At 47.2% G+C, this 24,011-nt stretch overlaps 7 protein-coding genes and 1 non-coding gene across 8 annotated transcripts; 3 read left to right on the forward strand and 5 right to left on the reverse strand.

The window, feature by feature from the left end:
- Window positions 1-1,001: 1,001 nt before the first annotated feature.
- Window positions 1,002-1,761, forward strand: AO090038000505 (GNAT family N-acetyltransferase; the record flags this gene model as incomplete). The annotated part of the gene is made up of 2 exons (XM_001825369.3): window positions 1,002-1,449; window positions 1,508-1,761. The coding sequence occupies 2 exons, from the start codon at window positions 1,002-1,004 to the stop codon at window positions 1,759-1,761; spliced, it is 702 nt and encodes a 233-aa protein (XP_001825421.1).
- A 2,370-nt stretch (window positions 1,762-4,131) lies between these two features.
- Window positions 4,132-4,731, forward strand: AO090038000504 (uncharacterized protein; the record flags this gene model as incomplete). Its single annotated transcript, XM_001825368.1, has 3 exons — window positions 4,132-4,246; window positions 4,300-4,353; window positions 4,412-4,731. 3 exons carry the CDS (start codon window positions 4,132-4,134, stop codon window positions 4,729-4,731), a joined length of 489 nt encoding a protein of 162 aa, XP_001825420.1.
- Window positions 4,732-5,525: 794 nt separating this feature from the next.
- Window positions 5,526-5,599, reverse strand: AO090038t00005. Its single transcript has one exon. It is a non-coding gene; the product is annotated as a tRNA-Val (tRNA).
- Window positions 5,600-7,218: 1,619 nt separating this feature from the next.
- Window positions 7,219-8,059, forward strand: AO090038000502 (uncharacterized protein; the record flags this gene model as incomplete). Its single annotated transcript, XM_023238254.1, has 3 exons — window positions 7,219-7,720; window positions 7,838-7,995; window positions 8,033-8,059. The coding sequence occupies 3 exons, from the start codon at window positions 7,219-7,221 to the stop codon at window positions 8,057-8,059; spliced, it is 687 nt and encodes a 228-aa protein (XP_023093169.1).
- A 2,824-nt stretch (window positions 8,060-10,883) lies between these two features.
- Window positions 10,884-11,377, reverse strand: AO090038000501 (uncharacterized protein; the record flags this gene model as incomplete). Its single annotated transcript, XM_023238255.1, has 2 exons — window positions 10,884-10,916; window positions 11,102-11,377. The coding sequence occupies 2 exons, from the start codon at window positions 11,375-11,377 to the stop codon at window positions 10,884-10,886; spliced, it is 309 nt and encodes a 102-aa protein (XP_023093168.1).
- A 6,059-nt stretch (window positions 11,378-17,436) lies between these two features.
- On the reverse strand, window positions 17,437-18,038 carry AO090038000500 (uncharacterized protein; the record flags this gene model as incomplete). Its single annotated transcript, XM_001825364.3, has 2 exons — window positions 17,437-17,774; window positions 17,855-18,038. The coding sequence occupies 2 exons, from the start codon at window positions 18,036-18,038 to the stop codon at window positions 17,437-17,439; spliced, it is 522 nt and encodes a 173-aa protein (XP_001825416.3).
- Window positions 18,039-18,086: 48 nt separating this feature from the next.
- On the reverse strand, window positions 18,087-18,986 carry AO090038000499 (Ras-GEF domain-containing protein; the record flags this gene model as incomplete). Its single annotated transcript, XM_023238256.1, has 1 exon — window positions 18,087-18,986. The coding sequence occupies one exon, from the start codon at window positions 18,984-18,986 to the stop codon at window positions 18,087-18,089; it is 900 nt and encodes a 299-aa protein (XP_023093167.1).
- Window positions 18,987-19,851: 865 nt separating this feature from the next.
- Window positions 19,852-21,795, reverse strand: AO090038000498 (uncharacterized protein; the record flags this gene model as incomplete). The annotated part of the gene is made up of 3 exons (XM_001825363.3): window positions 19,852-20,786; window positions 20,840-21,453; window positions 21,524-21,795. 3 exons carry the CDS (start codon window positions 21,793-21,795, stop codon window positions 19,852-19,854), a joined length of 1,821 nt encoding a protein of 606 aa, XP_001825415.1.
- Between the last annotated feature and the right edge of the window lie 2,216 nt (window positions 21,796-24,011).

Here is a 24,011-nt window from a genome sequence, read left to right on the forward strand (position 1 = left end):
ACTCTGTTGGGAATGGCGCGGATATCGGCTTCATGTTGGTTTACAACTGTTAAACTATGGTTGTTGACGATCCCATTGTGTGACCACTGGGGTGTGGGTACTATTGACCCCTTGTGCTGCTCAGTGAACCTATGCCTTTTTCCTTGTACGCGGCCGTTGTACACGCTTTCTGTCGTCTACTTGTGTGCTTTTGTTTGGTTGACAATAGTAAGGGCTTGCTGTTTGTTGTAGTCACCCATTTAGCTTTAGGTCTTTGACAATTTAGTTTTTGATTCCTCGTATGATTCGACACATTGATACAAACTACTGTAACGGCCTGGAGATATAGTGATGTATAGTACTGCTTATCCGTAGCGAAAATGATATGATCTCAATAATTATCCATTGTGGTGTGTTCAATCCGTAGATGCACTTAGTCTGGGTGATCCGTTTGTGTGTCATTAATTGTCTACTGGGGAAAGTGTAACTTGTGGCTGTGTTCACGTACTATCGTATTTGATAATCTAAAATGAGGAAGACCAAACATGTACATTTGTTTATTTGAAATACCGAAATTGTAGAGACCAGTCGGGTTAAATGTGTACGCAACGAATGTTCAATCGTCCAACTGGGCAAACAAAGCGGCTAATATATCTACCGATGCCATCTCAGAAGGTAATTTAGGGCAACTGAAGCACATGCTATCCACGATTTAGATGAAACGGCGATCTGCAATCGTTCACCAGGCAGCCACGAATAAAGATGAACCAATGTCAGTGCGTGGCATGAAGCAACAAATCGTCCAGGCAATGTTGTCTTATCCACTCCGAAGGATGCTAAAGTACACCTGGCCAGTACTTATCTGTAGCCTATAAGGTCTTTGTACTGTGATAAGTATTCTTTTCCACATAAGCCACGGGAAGCTTTGGCACTAAAACCACCGCCAAGACAGCAGGTTCTCTGCAAACTCCCTCACCCTGCCTTTCCAAAGGATATCCCACTTGGCTCTTCGATATACAATCATGACAACTTGGAAAATTGAGCCCTGTTTCGTCGGTGATGCCGCCGCTCTGGCGCGAAACAACATGGCCGCCTTCTGGGAGGATCCGAACTGGGTTATCCTGTGGCCGAAAGACATGACACAGGAGTTTATCATCGAGCAATCCGCAAAGCGTCAGCCGCGCAATCTTCTGCGCGACCGCGAGAAAGTACGACATCAGAAGGCTGTAGACCCCATCACGGGTGCCGTGGTTGGTTATGCGCGCTGGATACTTCCGCCCGGGCACTGCATCGCAGAGGATGGCAGTCCGAAGTGGGTCGAGGCACAGGTACCGGATGTTAGTGAAGATGAGAAAAAGCAGTACCAAGAACTGGCTGAGTCCGCTTGGTGGAGTCCAAGAGAGGATATGAGTCTCGATGATAAGAACCACGTTGTTATGGACCGCATCCGAGCGGAGAAACCGTATATAAGTAAGTGTGCATCGATGGCCTTTGGCAACACAAAAGTAAATACCTAATTCCTGGTTAGAGCTCGACTATCTGGCTGTTCACCCTGAGAGCAAGGGAAAGGGAATCGGCACTGCGCTTGTTGCAAGCGGGATCAAGTATGCTGAAAAGGTCGGGGTGCCCATTTTTACCATGGCATTCAAAGCGGGGCGCGGAATTTACGCGAGACTTGGATTTCAGGAGGTCGATAAAGTTATTCAGGATGATTCGATGTATGGTGGGCCTGGTGAATATGCAGCGTACTTCATGATATACTATGTCCAAAGGAAAGTGTGAGCTGTGTGAGCTGTCGTGTAACGATTTTATCTTGTCACTGAATGATTGCCTCAGCCTCTGCTTTGGTATTTCTGTTTTCATGTAATGGCGGGATGTAAAGTGGATATGACTTATGGAAAACTAAATCTCAGTACACTATGGGGGCTGTGTTATGCTAACTGAGACAAATGCATACTATCGTCCATTAATAAATGCAGAATAACGGGCTAATTGACCATTTGACTATCAATTAGAGACCTGACAGCCTTTAGATATGTGGACGAGGAGTACTTAGTCGTGCATACAACATGCATAGTATAAATCACTTGGGCTTGTGGGTTCCTTCAACGAAGTTCCAATGGCTATTATACGAGCTCACTCGTATGAGCTAAGTGGTCCCATGGGTTGAGATCTGTTTAAGCACGCTGGAGCGGGCGACGTCCATCTGTCTATTGCTTGATTGGCTTGTTCGGTGGTTGCCTAGTATCTCCCATTGGTGTGCTCTATGCGTATAGATATACGGCAGAAGTTCAAGCCTGGCCACTGCCGGCTTGAGTGGAGGTGTGTACGTACACAGGTGGACATCTGTTCTGTAAAGCACTGTCATGCTTGAATCATCATGACTACGGAGTAGAGTTCTAAGCTGACATTCTTAGTAGTGACAGGATGGTTCTGGATAATTTGGACACTAGAAAATCAGGGCCCGTAGATGAGTACCCAGGGAGGTGACCGTTTTGCGCAACGCAACATCCACCAGGACTCCACATCCTAAAATAGCTAGCATATAACTATTCAAAATCAATGTGCCCTGTTAGGGCTCTTTTGAAGTTACTCGTCTTCTAAGTCAAGACAGGGGCCATCTCTAAAATTACAATTAAGCTTGATACGCAACATTGCACCTCCGACGCGGGCGCCGTTATGCGAATAGGCAAAGCATATCTTGAGACACAATGCAGTCGTTCACGGATGACCCCCTTCGTTAAGCCATCAGCGACCAAGTTTGTCCAGGCGGGTACATGACATTACAAAGCGCATATTTCGTTATGGAAGCTTCGCCATGCTTGTGTCTCAGCCTGCGACCGGCTGTACAGGGACTTCCCAGAGATATCCATAACTATGGATATTGACTGAAATTGCTTGAACCTTGGTAATCAATACGTTCAGCGATTTTTATTAATTACCTGAACTATAAAGGTGATTCCAGCGCCGTTCACTATTGGCTTCCACGACTCCGTAAGCGACTTGATAAGCGACTTATTGACAGCGAGGGAGCATCTTACGGTTGGGATTTTCATATTATCGAGGAACGAAACCATGAGATAATATATTGGATACTCTATCAAAGCTATCAGATCTTGTACCAGCGAGTATTGGTTAGCATCATCTGGCCGCCTGAAGGACATTCAGGGAGGAACCGGACCAGGAACGCCGATCGCTGCGCCCTCTTCGAAGTTCAAGCGGCATAGTTCCGTTAAGGTTCAAAATAGCCCTGAAGATCGTACTCCTAAATCACGCTATGTAGCCCTCATATGGTAGAGACTGCCCAATATTGGTTCTAGAAGACAACCGTTTCCCGTGTCTTGACCGGCGCTACAGATGCCTAGCGGGACTCCACTTGTGATCATCGGCGGATAATTGAGAAAGTCAGGCGGTTAAAGAGCCTGGCATAAATGCCGAGGTTTTCACATACAAGGGGGAACTATGCCACAACAAAAGGGCCTGAAAAGGGTAAGAAGGGTATTGTATACTTGGGAGTGCAGTATACCCGCCTATCCATCTGAAAGTACCACTTGTGCATCTTGATTTCGAATCAATGGCATGAGAGTTGCATAACTGGGCGGTTATATTAAAGCCTGCTATATGACTTCAGTGTGGACCCGGTCATATCCCGACGAGACTCCGCATTTAAGGGATGCTTTCCTTGCCCCACATACTATTCATTTCTCAGGTCTCAATAATTAAGACATACGACTCATATTGGCGGGGCATGTTTTTTATAAAATCCCATATATTAATATTTCGAAGGCAATATAGCGTTCGTCGGGCTCTCCCGGGCCAAGAGATCGATGGCATGAGGAAGCGGTGATGGGGAATAATGGGGTAATGATCGTCACAGAATGAGGGACTCTGAAACAAGTTTATATAGCTCCAGAATTAGCTACCAATCGGACGGTAGTCATCAGAAACATAGGGCCACTGAGGCAATATGCTGAAAGATCATGATGTTACCTTGCTTCTTAGGGTAAAACATGTCTCGCCCAAAATAGCTTGCTGAAGATATATAACGAGGCCAATTCACGCCTTCCATTGAGGTCACTAATCCAACAAACTCCAATTCAATCTACCAGCAAAATCTTTATTACCTTCTTTCTCAAGTCCACCACCGTCACAATGAAGTTCTCCATTGCTGCTGTTGCTGGTCTCCTCAGCGCCGTTAGCGGTGCTTCTCTCCCAGCTGCCTTTACCCTCGTTGCTGAGGGTGGCCTCACCGTCTTGACCGACGGAGGTACGTTACGGTCACCTTGTCAGCATATCTAATGATTCGCTAACACATTGCAGAGTACCTCTACTACGGCGGCAATGGCACCGACGCCAGCAAGGAGATTGCTATCTGTAAGCCCCAATCGCACCCCATCGACATCACCAACAGTTGACTAACCTCTTCGTCTAGTCCACGCCACCCCCGACACCGGCGCTGTCTCCTACACTGCCAAAGACCAGACACCTACCGGCTGGCAGAACTTGTACGTCGTGGAGAAGGATACCGCTCCCGTCGGCCTCACTCGTCCTCACTCCGCTGCTGTCCCCGAGGGCGCTAGCACCATCGACTTCAGTGTCAACGAGGAGGGTCTCTTCGCTCATGGCGGTAACGCTTACTTCGCCGTTGATGGCTACGGTGAGAACCCCGTCAAGACTGTCTACTGGTACGGTCGCCACAGCTCCACTTACCGCGCTGCCAACCTCTATGTCAAGGAGTGCAAGGGCTGCTAAACGGGTCGTCTGGCACGGTGTCCGTCGTGGGCCTCCACTAGGGCGATTTGGTCCTGCCCGTTCGTGTTGATCCAGTGATTGTATTGCGAGTGGTGTATTCAATCTTTTTATTTTACTTAATACATTAGTATCTATTTGATACAGATATATATATATATATATATTCACTCCTTTGCTTGTTACTAGTACACCTCATTGCAGAAGTGGTGCAAATGTTTATAATCTATTTTTATTATAGATAATGTCACCTTTCATTACCATAAGAGATTAAATATACTTCTAAGTAGAAGTAAAGCTAATATATCTACTTCTGTATTTATCTAATTTAAATCTAATTAAAAAGCTCGCTGCTCTTCTCTGTTCCGAGAGCCTACCTTAGCAGTATTGATCTCTTTACAAAGACAACTCTACCTAAGATCTTAATTCTTTCCTTAAAGGGTATATTAAAACTGTGGATTACATTATTGGTCTATTATCGGCACTGTTATTGTCCTTAATGTATTATGGAACGGTGTTGTATGAGCTACCCAGGATTCTATTTGCGCTGGATTTAAGATCAGGTGACAGGATTGCTCAACAAATTAAATCAAAGGTATGAATTAATCCCCAAAGTATAGTTTATCATGTGCCGAGTTTCAGAGGATGTCCGAACGCTCTCAAATAAATCCACTGCACCAAGATCCCGATTCCCGGCCTGCTATAATGAACCAAGCAGCGACCACGGATGACAAGGTCTTGGCAAAAAGAAGGTATCCACAGATGCCGGGAGCAGAATGAAAAACAGCAAAAAGTAATGACCAGACTGGGGCTTGATCCCTGGACCTTATCGGTGTTAACGATACGTGATAACCAACTACACCATCCGGCCAATTGTATAGTAGGGTGTTTGCTTAAAGAGTAATCGTAGAAGGAATAGCTCAGCTCCGTTCTACCACGGTTCCAGAAACAATCATCGAGTATAAGAGTATGCCAGACATATGTCTCGCTCTCTGTGGTTTCTATAGTCTGTCTACTATTGGAATAGTACAGGATACGCACTTTGTAGCGTATGGTTTCAGAGTAAGAGATGTCCATTGTAAGAGTTAACTAATATATAAATATGGATCCTGTGATAATGATGCCAAAACGAATTTTACTTCAGGATCCGGCTGCTTTTTCAACCATAAGTTGGTGTGTATTTGATAATCTCTCCTTAGTCCTTTGATTGCATTCCATCCTATCCACAATAATAATATGGGCGCACGCGAAAAAAAAGAGGGAGGGAAGAAATAACATCTATTTCCCTACCACGAACATCCCGTCGGAGTGTCCTAAGAGCCATCTGCCATGTCTTCCATAACGTATCATCCATGGTCGCTTCTGATGGATTTAGAGAAAAGGCAAGAAAAGAAAATGCAATTCATTACAACGCTCTATGATCGGTTCAAAAAGCACTTCAACTATCCTCTCATTCCCCGGCCTAAGGTAAGGGACTAGTATAGCTGGGTTAATTCCTTGGGTATCTAATTCCAAGAAAAGAAATCATGCTAAGGGATTGAAATATAGAATAATTTGCCTGAAACCGGATCTTTCAACCACTGAAATGAACAGGACTTCAACGGTCTCGACACTCGGTCCAGACCGTCCACAGTGATCTATAACTATCCCACACTTTAGTACGTGGAAATCGTGGTTGGTGGAGTTACTTCCCTCTGGATGATATAGTTGTCGGATCCTATTGGTTCGCGACCATATTATTATTCTTCATTGCTATGGGTGCACTAGGCTCGGGCATAGCATGGTCACTCCATACTTTCAGATCATGAGTTTCTCAACTCGTGAATGGGACCATGAAGAGTAGATTTGGGCAAATATTCACCTTGACTATTGGCCATAGACCTCGTCCTGGGCTATCAACAGAGAAAACAAATTACTTAACATACGGAGTACCACCACTAGCAATAACACAGTCCCCATTAGTGGAGATATTCCAGGACCAACTCCCACTCGGCTACAGAGGTCGAACATGCAAGTACCAGTCACAATGCATGAGTACTCTACACAGCCACAATCTATGGTCTAGCGCTGGGTTAATTCCGGGAGTACCGAGCTTCGGCAATGCAATTCGTGCAGAAAGTGGAGGACTGGAAACGGTAGTGCTCCGCCGCCAAGAATCTGGGCAGGGTTAGTCTGCGTCCGGAGATTGCTGGTTTCCGCGACTTGAAGATTACTCCCAAGAGTTGGCATCGTGAATGTCAGGCATTGATTGGAGGAATACGTTTAACTTGGTCTTTGATATGGGACTGGGTGGCTTCAGGTTGAGACAGGGATGGTTGCTAAATGACTCTCTATCAGGTTCTCGTTCTTGCCGCCGGCGAATTGCCAGGATGGGCTTAGACTTTATGAATAAGGGCAAGATGGGTATGGCTATATAAAGCTCAAGTTTCTTCATACGACCTTTGTTGTCCTCTCAGAGATCCGAACTCCAGCAATCAGGTGTGGTCAACTATGTTCTCTCGCATTGCTCTTCTTCCCGCATTTCTCCCCGTGGCTTTGGCCTGTCTGGGCTACGAGGGAGGTGTTCCCACACCAACAGCCCATTACTCCAACAGTGCCGTGATTGAGATCGCAGCCGGCGAGGTCTTCGACGCCGGATGGGCCAAGTACGACCGCGGGTCTGGTGCCTGCGGTGGCCAAACAGAGGGAGACTGGAAAGATGACGTCTTTTACCTTCACTCCGGCGCTACTCTGAAGAATGTTATCATCGGTGCCGACCAATCCGAAGGTGTCCACTGCGATGGCGCTTGTACCCTTGAATTTGTCTGGTTCGAGGACGTCTGCGAAGACGCTATCAGCATCGTACGTCCCAAGTCCACCACACGCCTCACTTCCCCTCTAACAATACACCCAGAAAAACGACAAAGAAGGAGAAGAAACCTGGATCATCGGCGGTGGAGCCTATCACGCCGACGACAAGGTCGTCCAGCACAACGGCTGCGGTACTGTGAACGTAAGACTTCCTCACCCTGACATTACCCCAGTGGAACCGAAGCTAACAATCAAAGATCATCAACTTCTACGCCGAAGACTACGGCAAAGTGTACCGGTCCTGCGGAAACTGCTCCAGCCAGTGCAAGCGCAACGTGTATGTCGAGGGTACCACTGCCCGTGATGGTGGTGAGGTTGTTGGCATCAACCAGAGCTTTGGAGACACTGCTACTCTGGTCAATGTCTGCACTGATGCGGATCATCCTTGTGTTTTGTATGACGGATGTGAGGGTGATTGTGAGCCGAGCAAGGTTGGATACTGCTCTGGTTAAAGGGTTTGTTGTTAGGAGAATTGCAATAGGCTGCTATTCAGGATGTGCGTGAGGTGTACATATGTTAATGAGGATCACTAGAAGCTAAACATATATTGTTCTTTCGTATGGAACTTTCAAGCGTCTGCATTGTGTGCATGTAGCACTGTATAAATGAGAGAAAAATGACTTTCGCGGCATTTTATAACCGAAGTCCATTTTTTTTAATCTCCATTATCAAATAGTCCAACCACATTTGACACATTAATCCCCCCTCAAGGTCTAGACTAAGGCCGATGATTAATCGTACCAAGGTTATGAAAATAAACCGTTGCCATGCTCTATACTCACACGCTGGTACATCACTAACGGATAATTGAAATTAGTAGGCCAGCATAGGTAAATGCCTAAGATCATAAGTGTACCTCACCCTCGGAGTAGCACTACTGCTAGTGATGTTCATTATATGCCACTGCTTGGCGTCCGCTGAAGATAGGGGTGGGTGACAATATCTCATCACAGTTTAGATACTCATTGAGCGGTAAATCAGCTTCACCCTGCTACTTGGTGTTTTCCCTCAACAATGACTGGATATCTCCTAGCAGGTCAGCGGACTGACATGTGCAATCATCATCTGCACTATGATCACAAATCAACTGAAGGCTGAGCTCCGTACTAATGGGTTACGACATCCGGTTGTGGGACTTGACATGCATGTTGAATTTAACAGGACTTGCTCTAGGTGTGCTAAGATGCTGCGTGTAGAGTAGCTCAATACGACAGGCGATCGGAGATTTGCCACTAATCAAGAGATACCATGTTACGATAAGGGCAAAGGGCTGGGGAGGTCATATGTAGTCATTTATTGACTAATCGTCATGCCCAAAGAAATAATGTTGCATGCAGACAATTCAATCCATTTTAGTGTTCATGTAAAACCAATGATAGGCTTTTCTGACAATTTTCAACCCAATATTAAAAATACGTAAATCAAGCCTAGCCTTGCAAAGACGGCGAGTAACATCGTGTCATCCCAAATCAGCATGATACTCATCCCGGAAAACCAGGGCTACGGGTTCGTGAACAGTTCCCGGAGTTCTTGCTATCTCGAGCTTTGTGGGCTCTTTGGGCTTTGTAGAGGGCTCCTTCAGGCCTCTAGCCAATTGATATCCTTGAGCGTATATTTGCAATAGCATCCGTATGCCTTGAAACATACGTACCTCTCCATTGGCATAGTATTCGGCAGAATACTTGTGATAATGACAGGTAAGCTTTGTGCCCCAAGCATAAGCCAACAGGGTATTCATACCTGTCCCTCTGTACTCATATGGAAGTAATAATACTGTAGGCTGTTTGTATAGAGGCCCCAGATTTCCCTATCCCTATCAGCGGTCTGCCGACGATGATAAACCAACGCTGTTGCCATTAGCCGGTAATGAAAGTACATGGACATAGGCTGGGTAAACATACTCATGGCTGCAAGTGCCCTCGTTGGATGAAATTCCTCTTCGTGCCCTTGGTGGATGATTATTAGGTTCAGGTCCCAGTTCCTTTTGTAGCCGTACCACAGTACATAGTTAGTCTGGCACTGCAGTCGATATTGGGTTTCCCCCCTCTTAAATTCTGCGGAGACGATTTGATTGGACTCCCAAAGGGTCATCCTTAGGAATTGTCGTGCCCGGTCTGTGCCTAAGGCGTTTATGAGCGATCGTGCTGCCTGGCGCTGAACGATATTGACTGTGAACGGCATCCTAGAAGTGACATATCCTACAAAATCATTCCCTTTTGGGAGATCGATCCCTCGATAAGGCATTTCCCCTGCGGCCTCTGTTAGTATTGGAGATTATTATGCCTTGATTGGAAGTCACTCGACTCACCTGCTTCGCGAATGAGGATTGGAAATGGCTGCACTCCCAACTGCCAGGGTCCTTGATCCTCAACTCCATAAAAAACATGGCGCAGCCCAAGGTTCCGCATGAAAAAATTTATGATTCTTGTCGATTCTGCTGGAGATGTAATCTCCACGGCTGGTGCGCCATCCCTTAGTCGAAATAGTGTTAAGTGCGGACGGGCGTCCTTTAGAAGCTCTCCGACGGGCGCACGGAATGTGGTAGGGAAGGCCTCATGCAGGTGGTCAAACGTTCGCTCATACCCACGGTAACCCAACACATAAATTCTGTGGGCAACCTTTTGAGGACCACTGAAAATTCTTTTTGCACGCTCACGGATGTTTCTAGGCCGCGGATTGTCGTTCTGACCTGGGCCTTGGCTCATGGTTATTACGGTGACAGCAGATCAGAACTGATTCCTGATCCCTCGTTGCTCGAGTTCCGTTCTCTGAGAATAGTTCCCTTGCTCTCACGAAAGTCCACAAGAGAGAACCTGGACGGTATGTCGATTGAGAGGTAAGGCCTGATAGTTGGAGAGTGCAAGATGTTGAATAAATCTAAAGATGAAAGAGTGAATGGGTAGTGATATCAGTAGTAGTAGTTGTTGCTTTTGCTATGATAGTAGTAGTAGTTGATATGATAGTAGATGTAGTTGCTGCTGTTGTGTAGTACTGAGAGAACTCAGCTGAATCGGCTGAACGACATGTCTTCTTTCTCAAAGTAATTTCTTGCGCTCTGTGTGGCTCCTTCCGAATTCATGTGCCCTTCGACTGAGGAAATGAGTATCTATGCCTTAGTCATTCAGCTGCTGACTTACCTTTCGACCTTTGGTTATCACAGCTGTATTGATATCGGCCTAGAGTGGCTCTATGTTCATTACGATTGGACTACAAGTTACGGGAAGCTCTTGCATTCGGACTTACAGTAGCTATTTCATGTCTATGGTTAAGATTGTATTCAACTGCGACAACACTTGGAATTGACATTACACCACAATGAGGAAAGAAGTGAGAGACCACTAGTTTAAGAAGTCACGACTCCAATGGAACAATAAAGCGGACAATAGGCCTTACCTTTGACATGTCCACGGTTACCATCGCTCATATGTGAGTTATCGGTCATGTCTCATGGCGTAGTCGCACCTTCCCTTGGAGGCTCACTATCTGTACACACATCTCCATCGCCTGACTGCAATATACTGACATCTGACGTTTCGACAGACAACCGTTCAGTTGGTGATCCTTCAATACCATCAGTATCGCAAAGATCGCTCCTGACTTCCTCAAGCGTATCCTTATCTTCAACCTGTATAGAGGCTAGGCGGATTGTCAGGAGCATCAGTGCCTGAAAATGAGCTGCGACATGTCGGGCGATCATGTCGCCCATCTCTGTGTGCGTTGGGGCCGTAAGAAGCTCCGGATCTTCATCTTCAGCAGGAGCTACTAGTGGAGCTGTCGATAGAGCTGTGAGGCACGGCATGGCGGTTTTCGATACTCGTTCGCGCGCTTTTGCTATTCCCCTCGCTTGCCGGTTCCTGAGTACGCTTCGCGCAACCGTGCGGAGAAGGTCGTATTTGCTGCGTTTGGAAGCTGTTTCCTGCTACCCTGTAGTCGCATAAAGGACAAGCGTCTCGGGGTCGTGGGAGTAGTGTCTTCTCCAAGGGCGATGGAAGTGGACACCGAATGCGTTGGAATACACCTCCAGGGCTTGGCGGCTATAACAACCTGCGCTACAGAGTCAAGAAAGGGAGGGGAAGAGAGAAACACGGAAGAAGAACGGAATACAGGCGCGGAGGGCTCAGACTTTTGCATGGGAGAGACATAGCAATTTAAGCTTAAAAACCTGACATTCTATTATAATACAGACTTACGCCATCAAATAATAACAACAATCCAATTCCAAATATACCAACCTATTCATAGTCTTGCAGAAATCCGAATATACTTACACTCTCTGCCAGGTCCGCATCATACTCACAGATATCCATGCGAGCATTCCCATGATGGACTTCAAGGCTGCGAGTAAACTCCATCCAAGCCTCATCAGACACGATAGGCGCCGTACAATAAGGTTCGGCGCCAGTTGCATTCAACAAATTCCCAATTCGAGGCAAGATTGAATTCATCGCTTGCATCTCCATATTAAACTGCGTTTCAGTATCCAGGGCCAGGTTCTCCACAAACCAACCCGAATGGTGGAGCACGACACCAGCTTCATAGAGATCGAGTAATTCTGACGCCACACCAGCGTCCAAGGCTGCCTCGTATGCCAGTCGATGACCAACAGCCTCAACGAGCGTCTGACAGCGGGGGAGTATACGGGTATTAAATTCTGCCTTTCTATAAGCGCCTCCGAGGGAGTTTACGATATCTCGAGCATGTTGGAACAGACCGGTTTCGAATACGGCTAGGAGGGAGAATGGATAACGGGGTGGCGGCATGGTATACTTCCCTAGTATTAACTCGGAGGCAAGCCCTGTATACGACGTTAGCCATCAAACCAGCCTGTTGGTCAAAGATATATGCACTTATGCTAAGAGCCAGGGTATCTCCCTCGGCGATCGAGTTCCCACGAGCTTCAATCTGATTATCAATGATCTTGTTATACGCGAACAGACCCTGTGGACCGCACCGCTCGGCTAGTTGATGCAGGCTTTCCTGCGTAGCGCGAGTAAGAACGGCTTTGAAAGCGGCTGCGATACCCTGACGCACGATATACGGGATTTTCGGATCCATGTACTGCTGGATGCTTGCCTTTGCGTAGGGGTCGAAGACAGCGATCTGAGCTAATGTATGAAGAATCGGACGTTGTTGTGTCCGGAACGATATAATCGGTCGGGGATGGTTACTGGGTCCCCATATATATCGACGGAAGCTGTATTTTCCCGCTACGAAAACGGATCGTTTCAACGCCGATATGAGAACTGTGGATAGAGATAGTGTGCCAATGTAGACGCGATGGATGGCGGATCGGAAGCTTTTTCGTGGGTCTGTTGGTGCCTCGAGAGATCCGAGAAGGGCTGAGTGTGGGAGTCGGACATGCTTGAAAGATGTGATACAATGGTCGAGGGGTTTGGATCCTGCTCGTCCGGGGAGGACTCTGGAGTTTGATAAGAGGGGTTAGACGGTGGATCATGGATAGGTTCAGAAGGTAGTTACCTCGCGTATATGCCTGTACTCATTTCATGACCGTCATTCAGCCAGACGAAAAAAGGTCGGACACCACGATCTTCTTCTTCAACTATCAGTCTGGCGATGACAATGCCGACGCGGGGAAAGCCTGGTATAGGGGACGTTGCTGGCATAAATCTGAAAAATCAACTACTGTCCTCACTAGTAGGTAAAGGGATTGCTTACTTGGCTGCGTCTGGACTGGGTGTATGAAGGTCGAAGGCGCCATCGGGAAGCAACGTAGCCACTGTCTCAATAGCTTGAGCATCCAAACCATGTCCGACCTCTGTAAGAAGGAATTGTCCTCTAGTGGCTGTTAGCGTACTATGGAGGTCAACCCGTCGGATAGAGCACTTACGAAATATCGAAGTTGAGTAATGGTTCGATAAGACACTCAAGGTCCTCTCTGTGTCTAAGAAAGGGAGCCAGCGTTCCCACACAGAGATTAAACTGGATCGCTAACAGACTGAATGCCGCCGAATCTTGTGTGTGAATCATGTCCTGGTGGAACTTCCAGAACTTGTCACTCAGGTACAATATATCCTCCACCTTGAATGCTGCATACTAGGTTAATCGCCGTCGAAAAGAAGGTAAGGAAACGTACCGTAGGCTCTGGCTATAGCGCGGGCTCGGTGGTAAGCGAGGGCGATCTTCTCGTCTCTGGTCGCATCATCGGTTGAGACTCTGAAGATATCTAGATTGAGCAGGAATGCCGAATCAAAGGGTAGTTGGGGATGAGCGCTGTCTCCGTTGGATGGCATTGCTGTAGATGTGCGGAAGGAGTTATCAAAGACGAGACAAACGCTCTGCTGGTAGACTCTGTGCTATGGCAGAGATAAATGCAGGACCGCTGGAAACTTCAAGTCACATGGTATAAGCTTCTTAACCACAGAGCACACTCGGCATAGCGATGCATTGACTAAGTTCTAATGCATTCCTCAACTTTACGGACAGGATGTACGAGCTAACGATGTCCTATAGAACCTGCACGCCATCCTCGAGCCCTACAACGGCCCTATGCACATGTCAATTAACATATCAATGCTCGGCTCACGCGAGCAGAAGTGCCAATCGACATCGAACTAGGAAAGAGGTCCACAACCAAGATGAAAGTGAAATTATAATCTCGAAAGCCACGCTGCGGAGGTGGCGAAGAGTTTTCCGGTCTCTATTTGGCAACGCATCAGATCTGCGTCACCGTGTGTATCTACTTATAGTCCTCTCGTTTTCTTTCACTAGCCCTTCACTGATCAGCTATCAACTAACATGCGATAGCTAGCAACATGTACTAACCTTATATTACCGGGAGATCGGTATAAGCGATTTGCACCCAGATATTTGTAGCAAAGACGCTCGTTAACGAAGCAGGTTATGGTTGTGCCAATCGGAACATCTATTAAAGTTCAAGAATGTGCCCCTCATGGTGGAGTGGCCTTGGCCAAGGTCGGCCGCCTGAACTGTGATTCTGTTGCACATTCATGCTACTCCGTTATATATCACTATTTCTTGGAAATGAGACAGTATCTCCAAACCCGGCGCTGAAGATGGTAATTTCAGACTCTATCATCCATATTCATCTAACCTCCCCTGCACCAATCTTATGTTGATGGCGTTATCTGGTCTGATTTATCTAACATAGCAGCAACCAGCTCCTCATCCCAGCCATAATCCGAATCACTGATATCATCGTCCACCACACACGCTGGAGATGCAAAAATATCATTCTGCTTAGTTGGTGTTATCGGTGCTTCCATAGCCAGCCATCCCTTTCTCTGGCCACGGCCACCTGGCCCTGGAGTAAACAGCCCAGAGCTAACCAGCTCGGGTCGTGGTGTGCTCGAATCCGCGGCTCGATGGGGCGGAGTCTCAAATCTTCGACGAGGTTGACGTCGCGCAGTATCCATATCCTCCTGCCATACAAACAGCGAACGAGCTACCGGCGTCGAATTATCCTTCCTTAGCAGCCTTTGCCTTCTCTGAGACGGCGAGTCCAGAGTGTCGTCCGACAGGTCTAGATATAGGTTACTCTCGTCTTTCCTATTTCTAATACACGATAAATAAGGCGAACATACCACTATCCTCAATCTCATCCCCGGGGAGCTCGTCCAAACTCCCGGGATCTACGTTCACCCGCTTTCTCTTCAAACCCGACGATTTTGGCGGCGTTAACTGCCCAAACTCCCGGATATCGGTCTGTTTCTTCGGGGTCTGCGGAACAGCAAGACGAGGAACGAGCCGTTCTACCTGAGACGCTTCATCGAACCATATCCAGCTCTTACAGTGTTCCTCGTCTTTGGAATGTCTTCTACATGCCAGATCTAGACATCATCAGTCTTGGACAAGCGATTGGGTCCGATGAGAATAGACGGAAGGTTATACATTGTTCCCCTCGGTATGGGCTCTTCGCGTCCCTAACTGTATACCTCTTCATGGGATAGCCACATTTGCAAAGGAGGGTTTCCTCTGCGTCGATTGTGACTCCAGTGTATGTGGAGCGGAGCGGGGGCATTGGGAGAGTATAGTTGAGCTATGCCAGTATGACTTGAAAGGTTTATGGGGAATTCAGTACACTGTGTGAGATAGATGGCTACGAAGAAGGTTGAATTATGGTGTGTGTTTGCTTCTTCAAGGTCGACGTGGTTAGGCGCCGGTGTGGGGTCGCCAGTCGCATGGAGGTTACACTCTCATTGTAATTGGTCGGTAAGCGCTATGCGCATGCATGTTGTACTGGTAATCTCTTAAAGGTTGTTTAGTGTCAGGAAGATATTATTAGCAATGTGACGGTCGCGTATTGTGTAGAGGATATTGAGACTGGTTGGTCTCACTACATCGTCTGTTTCTTGTAGCTGTACCAAATCAGTCTTTGCGTCTAAGCGAACGGTTTAGTTCCACTCGTTCATCAAGAGTCATATAGCAAATAGACTCAGTCATACTAACTACCTGCTTATCCAGATGTCGTATATCGCTAGCCCCCGAAGTGCATCCGAGAGGGTCCCCTCTACATTCACGTCGACCTTACATGGCAGTGAAGGTGGCATAGATCCACCGGTGAGGGGTCAATATAGAATATCCCATGATCTATCATTCACACCGTACTCCTTCTCAATCCCCAAAATTGCTATCGCTGAGACCATCTGACAGGATCTATGAAATAGAAGTAATCAAATACAATGACATCGCACCCCGACTTGAAAGACTACAGTTAGGGCAGCATCACCTTTACTTTCATTAATGTGCTTAGTCAGTTATGTACGCGGCATAACCTCTCATACTAAACACACTAGCCTAATACGGTTAGCTCCGGACATTGTCCAGGTCAAGCTTCAGCCATCTTTGCTCCGGTCAACTTTCGATGGTATATTATGATGGAGACAGGTCCTATCCATAGAGAATACAAAACTGTGTAATTGTATGTATGGGAGGTTCCGATTGCTTAACCTTCACATGCAATCCTGAGATCTGGAATACATGGTCAATTTAACCACCCCTATTCAACAGATATAGAAAGATGCGAGCTTAGGTTCATGGATAAAACGGCTCCTTTACCAGATTACAGTCCTCTCCCGAGACATCTAGCCTGAAAACGCGCTCTTATCTGAGCTAGGAGAGGAGTAAAGATATTGTAACCCGCCTCCCACACTAAGTCTACGGTCGAGAGGCAGCAGAACTGCTCCGTCTTCCGGTTCGTGATTGGGAGTCCGCTAATAATGAAGACGGTGAGTGGTGTTTTCTAAGTGTACATGTTGACGATGCGGCGCGGCCTTATTTCCTCGTTGCTAGGTTAACTAGAGCCAGGGAGGCTTTTAATGGGGTTACATCTACGGATACGCCGTATTAAAGTTGGCGGCCACTATTGGCTATGTTTTGTGCGTTCCTGATGTGTCGCGGACGATGGAGGAGGTTTTTGATGGAGTTTGTGATGATCACTCGGGCGAGTGGGAGGAAGGCCAGGGAGAGGTTGGGTGGGAATTTTGGGAGAAGTTGAGGGTGGGAGTTATAGGCCTGTTGTTGAGAGACTCAAGGGGGAGACGGAGAGTGTTTAGATATGTCTGGGATATGTGTTGGGTTGGTTGTTGTCGTGAGTCTGGTTGGAGGGTGTCTAGGAGGGTGAGGGGTGTCTTCTTGATAGGTCATGGATGGTGGTTACATTTGAAGATAGGATTTATGTAAGTGAGATAACTACCAATGATTTTATCTTATTATTTTTTCAACCGAAAGACTGAATGTGCTTTTCTATATACATTACCACAAAGCCGTGCTATCACAGGAATCGTAAATTCATTATCGTCAAGAAGAAGGCAAAGGAAAAGGTATCACAAGAGAAGAAACCAGAAGAAGGAATGCGCAGAATAAAGACCAAGTCCAATATCACCGCATAGCCATACTAGCAATAATCACCGAGCTCATATTGCTACCCGTAGCCGTATGAGCGCCACGTCTGACGACAATCTCCTCGTTCGCCATGCGCGGCTCTAACTGAAGGCTTCGGTCATACATGTCGCTGACATCCTTCGTGGCCCTGAGGTTCCTGATCAGGAAATCCTGGATCTCGGGTACCGATTGCAGATTGTATGGCATGTTTTGGTACTGTTGGATGTCTTGTAGGACTTCTGCTACTTTGGTGCGCTTGGCGAAGTTGATCATGCCTGATTGTGTGAGATCGGGGATGCCGTCGTCGATGAATGTTAGGTCTGTGAGGTAGATTCCTGTTTATCTGTTAGTGGAATTTACTAAAGCACAATGAAATAAGAAGGAAAAAGGAAGAAGGTAACTATGCAATACATACCCAGAAAAGGAACACAAGGCGGACTAGCCTGGCGCAACACCTCCCGGTACTTGGCCCAATTCTTCTCACTCGACATCAAATCGCGCAGCTCATCGAGTAGATTGCGAATGCGCGGATTGACAAGACCCCAAGTCTGCCGGAGTCGAAAGACAGGCGACTGCCCTAGCCCGGAGACAATGGACATCAAAGTAGCATAATTGTTCATCGAACGACATACCTAACCAGTCTCATATTAGACAGAACACACGCAATCCAAAGAAACAAGACCTACATCAGCAGCCTGCACAAACAGCTTGATCATTGACACCCTCTTCTTCAATTCATCCTGTGCCAACACAAGCTCCCCGACATAATTAGCCAGTCGATTCGAATGCAGAATCATGGCATTGACACCCGTCGACGGCTCGGTACTATTAGACCTCCTCTTCTTCCATTTCTGACTAAGGCATTCATTCGGCCTAATTCGGGCGTGGTGGTTAAATTCAATAATCGTCAGCTGGCGGGCAAGCTCAGTAGGATCAAGGTCCAGTATCTTCAGCTTCTTCATATTCTTCGGGGTTATCGGTTTCGGAATATTGGAGTTCGGGGGTGTCGCCAGACGTTTCGTGATCTCTTGGCCTTGTATTCGCTGATCGATGGCGCTTAACAACTGCGGGGCAGTGGGTGTCTCCATTACAACCGCCGAGTTCTTGATCTGGGCGTGCATCTTTCTGAGGAATTCGGTTGTCACTTCTTCTCTTGGTTCCATCCAGAAGCGCTCCAGCCATGTCTTCAAGATATTGACGACCCGGAGACGGATCGCCTTTTGTTTGTGCTGGGTCCACAGCTGCATTTCGGATTGAGTCAATTGACCCGGTGGATCGACATGGAATCGTTGGAGGAGGGCATCGAAGAGGTTCGCAGCGGATACAAAGGTAGGATATGTGATCAGGAAGGTCTCGTTAAAGGTGAGGTCCAGTCGGTCATGGCGCGTCAATTGTTCTACGAGTCCAGTCAAGCTACCGCTCTTCAACAGCGGTCGATCTGTCGTTTCGTAAACCACCTCATTCTCATGGTCCAATTTCAGAAACCAAGGTACATCAGTAGACACAGACTGCGTCCTAGCGCGCACAGGTAAGGTAGCCTCATGCATAACGTTCGCACGCGACCTCTTAGGAACGAATACACGGTTGAAACCGGTGCCGTGGGATTCATTAGCAGAGCTGCAAGTCTGAGTGAGGATCAAAAATAACAAAGAAAATCCCCGTCAAAAACCCGTCATAAATCCACAAAAGACATTAAATGAACCAAAATAAAACAGAGCAAGTGGCATGTCATCGGCGGAAAAGTACGTTGAACGGGTCCGACTTCGCCCTAAGAGAGTTATCAATCTTATCGGCGGGACGATCAACTGCTGGACTCGGATACTACGTACGTTTTGGGACTCCACTCCACATGAGCTATTTTCTTTGCACGGACAAAAATCTGGCGGCCTATCGTCTGTTGCCTGGCGTGCCCCAATGGTTCGATGCATGGCCCCGGTGGGTGTTGGCTGCCCCTATTCCACCATTCAGTATCTCTGCCAAGCCGCCAATGACGCGTTTAACGACCCTAGTTTGGATAGACTGTGATCCGGAGCAGTTGATGCCCGGCCTGTCAACTCGGTAGTTAATTTCTCTGCTATGGAGGGGCACTTTCAAGGTCGCTGAGATTCCGGGTTCCGCTTGCTTGGTACCTTTTCGGACGAACGCCTCGGTGAACTGGATTTGAGATCTACAATGAGACTTCGCATGAGAAAGTTAGGTTAAGAGTCATTGAAATTGTACTTCGTAAATTGTGTCTAAATGTCTAAGTACAGGGGTTAATCGTTTATAATAATCAAAAAGCTTCCCTATTAGCCCATGTGATATACACGTGAACAAGACAGAGGAACTTGAATGCGACGATAAAAACACAGGGTATAAGGGTATAAACGTAATCCAAGTTACAAAAGAAAGAACTGAAACAAAAAGAATCCATCACATCATCGCACCCTTGTTCTGCTTCTTGTCAACCCTGTAGTTCCTCCACATAGCGATAGCCGGAAGCCCGACGGCCATGACCGCCACCGCTGCGATACACCCATATTTCATGTACGCCCCGTAGGCTTGGTTGACGGCGTCTCGAATCTCAGACCCGACAGGGTACTCGAGCTGCTTGAGGTAACCTCCGAGGTAAATATCCATGTATTGAGACTTGCTCTCGGCAGGGAGGGCATCCCGGAGTGCAGACGGAAAGGTATTGGAGAAAATGGCAGCCGAGGCAGCGTTGCCGATCGCACCACCCAGACTGGAGAACAGACCGATCATCGACAGCATCATTGGGACGCCTTCACGGTCGGAAGCGGCCATAACGGCCATGTCTTGGCCGATGACAAGTGTTCCGCCACCGAATGCGATGAAGATCTGACACATCACAATGTATCCAATGTTTCCACCAGCGGATCGGAAATGGATCATCAGACCGGCGCCCAGCATGACGAGAGGCAGGCCGAAACATAAGCAGCTGTATTTGAACTGCTTCGTGATGTACACCACCACTCCAAACACTGCCGACCAAAAGCACGACCCAACATTGTAAATCTGTCCGACATATCCCGTCATACTAACGCTGAGCCCGTACACAACCATGCAAAAGTTATAGAAGTAGAGCTCCCACGCATAATAACTAAAGAAGAGACTGGCCGCCACGATACAGGCCCCGAGAACGCTGCGGTCCTTGAACAATGCATATTGGATGAAAGGCGTTGCAGTACCATATCGTTCCCAGGCAGCAAATACGACGAAGAGAAGGACGCCGACCACGAGCATGACGATGAATGTCGGACTGCTATACTCGGCTCGACCGTAGGATTGTAAGCTGAAGGGAAGGAGGACCAAAAGGAAGGCAGCGGTAAGGAGGAGGGTGCCGACCACTATAGAGAACGATAGTTAGCGGAGTTCGTCAATTATAGCGTCTGACGCATACAATCAAATTCATTCAGCCAGAAGATGATGGACTGCGTCCATGTACGACCGCTGGGCTCCCGCACAAAGATGAACATCTTCTCGGCTTTACGCTGGTAGAACTTAAACACGGCAATCAAAGGAAGAAAAACAAACACTTGCGCGATGGCAAAGGTCCCATAAGCCCAGCGCCACGTCGAGTGATCCACAAATGACTGAGCGGCGATGGGGCCGGTAAAAGCCGTACAAATAAAAGGCGTACTGGCGAAGCCAAATGCAAAGGCTCGGTTCCGTAGTCCAGACGTATCAGCTATGAAAACATCGAGGATCAAGAAAATAGCGTCATATCCGACCCAGTAGAGAACATAACCGACGGCGAAGGAGCTTGGGTTGTTGCAAGCGGCCAGAATGATCAACCCAAGGAGGTAAACGGCGAGGAACAGCGACAGGCCTTCTGGGCGTCCCCAGATATTCAGAAGCTTTGCAGCAGGAAGTCGAACTACCCCGCTGACCACACTTGCAACAATGCTGGACGTACTCACGGCGGGCGCTTCTTCAAAGTGGGCGAATGTGTTATGGATGACATTAGTACTGACGGCGGACTGTAGGGCTAGCATAAAGAAGCCGAGCCAGACTCTTTCAAGTCGACCACATGTTAATCACAGAAGGACAAACAGAAGCTAAATGACAGCATTATAGGACTTACAAAGCGTAGGTCAGATAGGCAGTCTTTTTACTCCAGGCAAGTGCGGCTGCTTCAGCCTTCCGAATACCCAGTTGTGCGCCTTGAGTGACCTCCTCGGACGGTCTCCGAAAGGGCTGTTTCTGTGGACTTTCCAGACTGATCGCATCGGGATTGTGGCTGTTGTTCGCGGATGATACACTGACCTCATACTTGAGGTCTTTGAAATCCGCACCGACAACGCTCTGGGCCAACTGCATGTTGTTCCGGCCTCGCACAATATTGGGGCCCGCCATGGTGTAGAAGAGAAATGTTGCACACCTCGGTGTAGACTCGACGGTTGACTGTGTTTCCTAGGATTTGCGACGGGACAGATGGCTGGCAACCAGAACGAACGACCGGGGCTCGCAACTCTTTTCTACATAACTGGTCTGGAGAGATTCGATCTGCCCATCGGTGTACAAAAAGCAACGGTGGTGTGGTCAAATTATTGCCGCAAGACGCGCTTCCCGATGGAGATCAAAGTTCTCTAGACAGAAAGACACTCGTCCAATGACGGCAGCCGTTGGGATGATTCAGGTTTGATCAGATAACCAGGGTTAGGTTTCGGATCAGATAAATTTCGCTTTCATTGGTGGGGCCTCATCCCAATAAGATAGTGATCGACGGCCTTCGAGGCTTAGTTTCTCCCGCTGAACGCGCACATTGACTAATAAAATCCACTTCCCACTGCTGAGCTCCATCCGACTTCGCTTCTCGTGTGGCCCATCCCACGCGACCGCCGCCACCAGGTCCAGATCAGCCGGGTAGATAGTCAAGCGCAGTTGGAGGAGTTCTTGACTGGCATAACGCCATGTGGGAAGGCTCCCAGATGTGATCGAGCTAGTCGAGTACTGTCGGCTCACACTGCTGGGAAGGGAAATTAATCACGGGCGCCGTCGGGCATAAGGTGGTCAAAGGAGAAGAGGCAAAAGAAAATAGAGAAAAAGTATTAGTGTAGTGTGATATGGGCCACTAAAATCTGACAGGCACAATCGAGGTTACGTGCGGGCCCCTCCTGCCCCTCGTGGCTTTACGCCATTAATTCCTTAATTAAGTCCTTAACCTTGTCCACAGGTAGACCTACATGTGAATATAACTGCATTGTATCTGTGCACAGCGTTGATCGTTTTGCTGTAAGAAAAGGAAAAAGCAATGTATGTGCTCTGACATAGGGTTAGGATGCACTGACTCGTGTCGCACCATCATATGGAGCATCGTACCCCCACGAACAGTCCAAGAGAAAAAGAAAATATCCTGAATAGAGTTTACAGGGATTTTAGATACAATGCTACGGTTCATCCCACCTGCATTGGTATCCTTCTCACACTACTTTGCGGGCATGTCTAACATCTAAGAGGGAAACAAGGACGTAAGGAAGAGGACACAAATGATTCATCATTGCAAGATGATTATTCTCCATGAATTAATGACATGGACCTTACACCTAAGAATCAATATATCTATATTCATAGCACTCCTCGTATAAAACATGTTCTTCCACCAATGACAAGTACTATTTCTACCAAAATCGTGACATGATCATGTTAGACTACGTTACCTTTAGGCACAAGAACGAAAGATGTCTCCCGTGTCTGAATACCATGCAGCGCTCTCTTGACTTCCCATTCATTTCTTGATATTCTTCTTCTTTTCTTAGAATTTATTTATTTATTTATTTATTTTATTTTTTCGTTCTTTCAAGTCTTTTCCCGGAACAATATTTGTTTTTTTCTCGGAAGCGGAAATTTCCGGTGAACTCGATTTCCCATCCACATCAATCGCGCTCGGCGCGCTTCATATTGTTAAACGTGATATGAACAAGTGTATGCTAGGAGTAATTTTTAAGACTCGTAACTCTATGATATCACTAAAATATTCTTCCTCTTGTTCTGTGGAAAATTAATCATTTGATCGGATTTCTTCGGCCTCGCAATACTCACGCGGTTCCCTGTAAAAATATATATAGTTAATCTTCCCTAGTAAGTGGTGCTACCCCACATGTAAAAGCACTTTCACTTAGAAAAATTGCGTACATGCTACATGCATCACTAAGTCCAGAGCTACGTAAAGCACAGCTTAATTAGGCAAACAATCTGAGGTTTGGGTTGTCTCGTAAGAGGGTACCTGACACTCCCAACTCGGCACTAGCCACAGATGTGGCTAGTGCTTTACCGATCTAGACAGAAGAGAAAGAAAGAATTATATAAAAATAAATAGAACTAAGATCGGTACAGGCACCACACAGTCAAGGAAATGCTGGAAGATTGCCTAGTCAGGGACGAGCGCTAAGCTCGCTATCTTGGCTCAGCTGTGTTGATCAAATGCCGAATGGAAGCCGCATTCGGCAATGCTCGACGATCAGCAGTCATCTGCCTACTCAAAGAGGCTGATTTTCAGTTACTGTCACTGTCAATGTGGGGAAGAAGAGTTCAATTCTTCTTGTAGCTCCCCAAGGCTAAGGTGAGGTACT

Source organism: Aspergillus oryzae, chromosome 6 (genome assembly GCF_000184455.2).
Source record: "Aspergillus oryzae RIB40 DNA, chromosome 6".
Lineage (NCBI taxonomy): Eukaryota > Fungi > Ascomycota > Eurotiomycetes > Eurotiales > Aspergillaceae > Aspergillus > Aspergillus oryzae.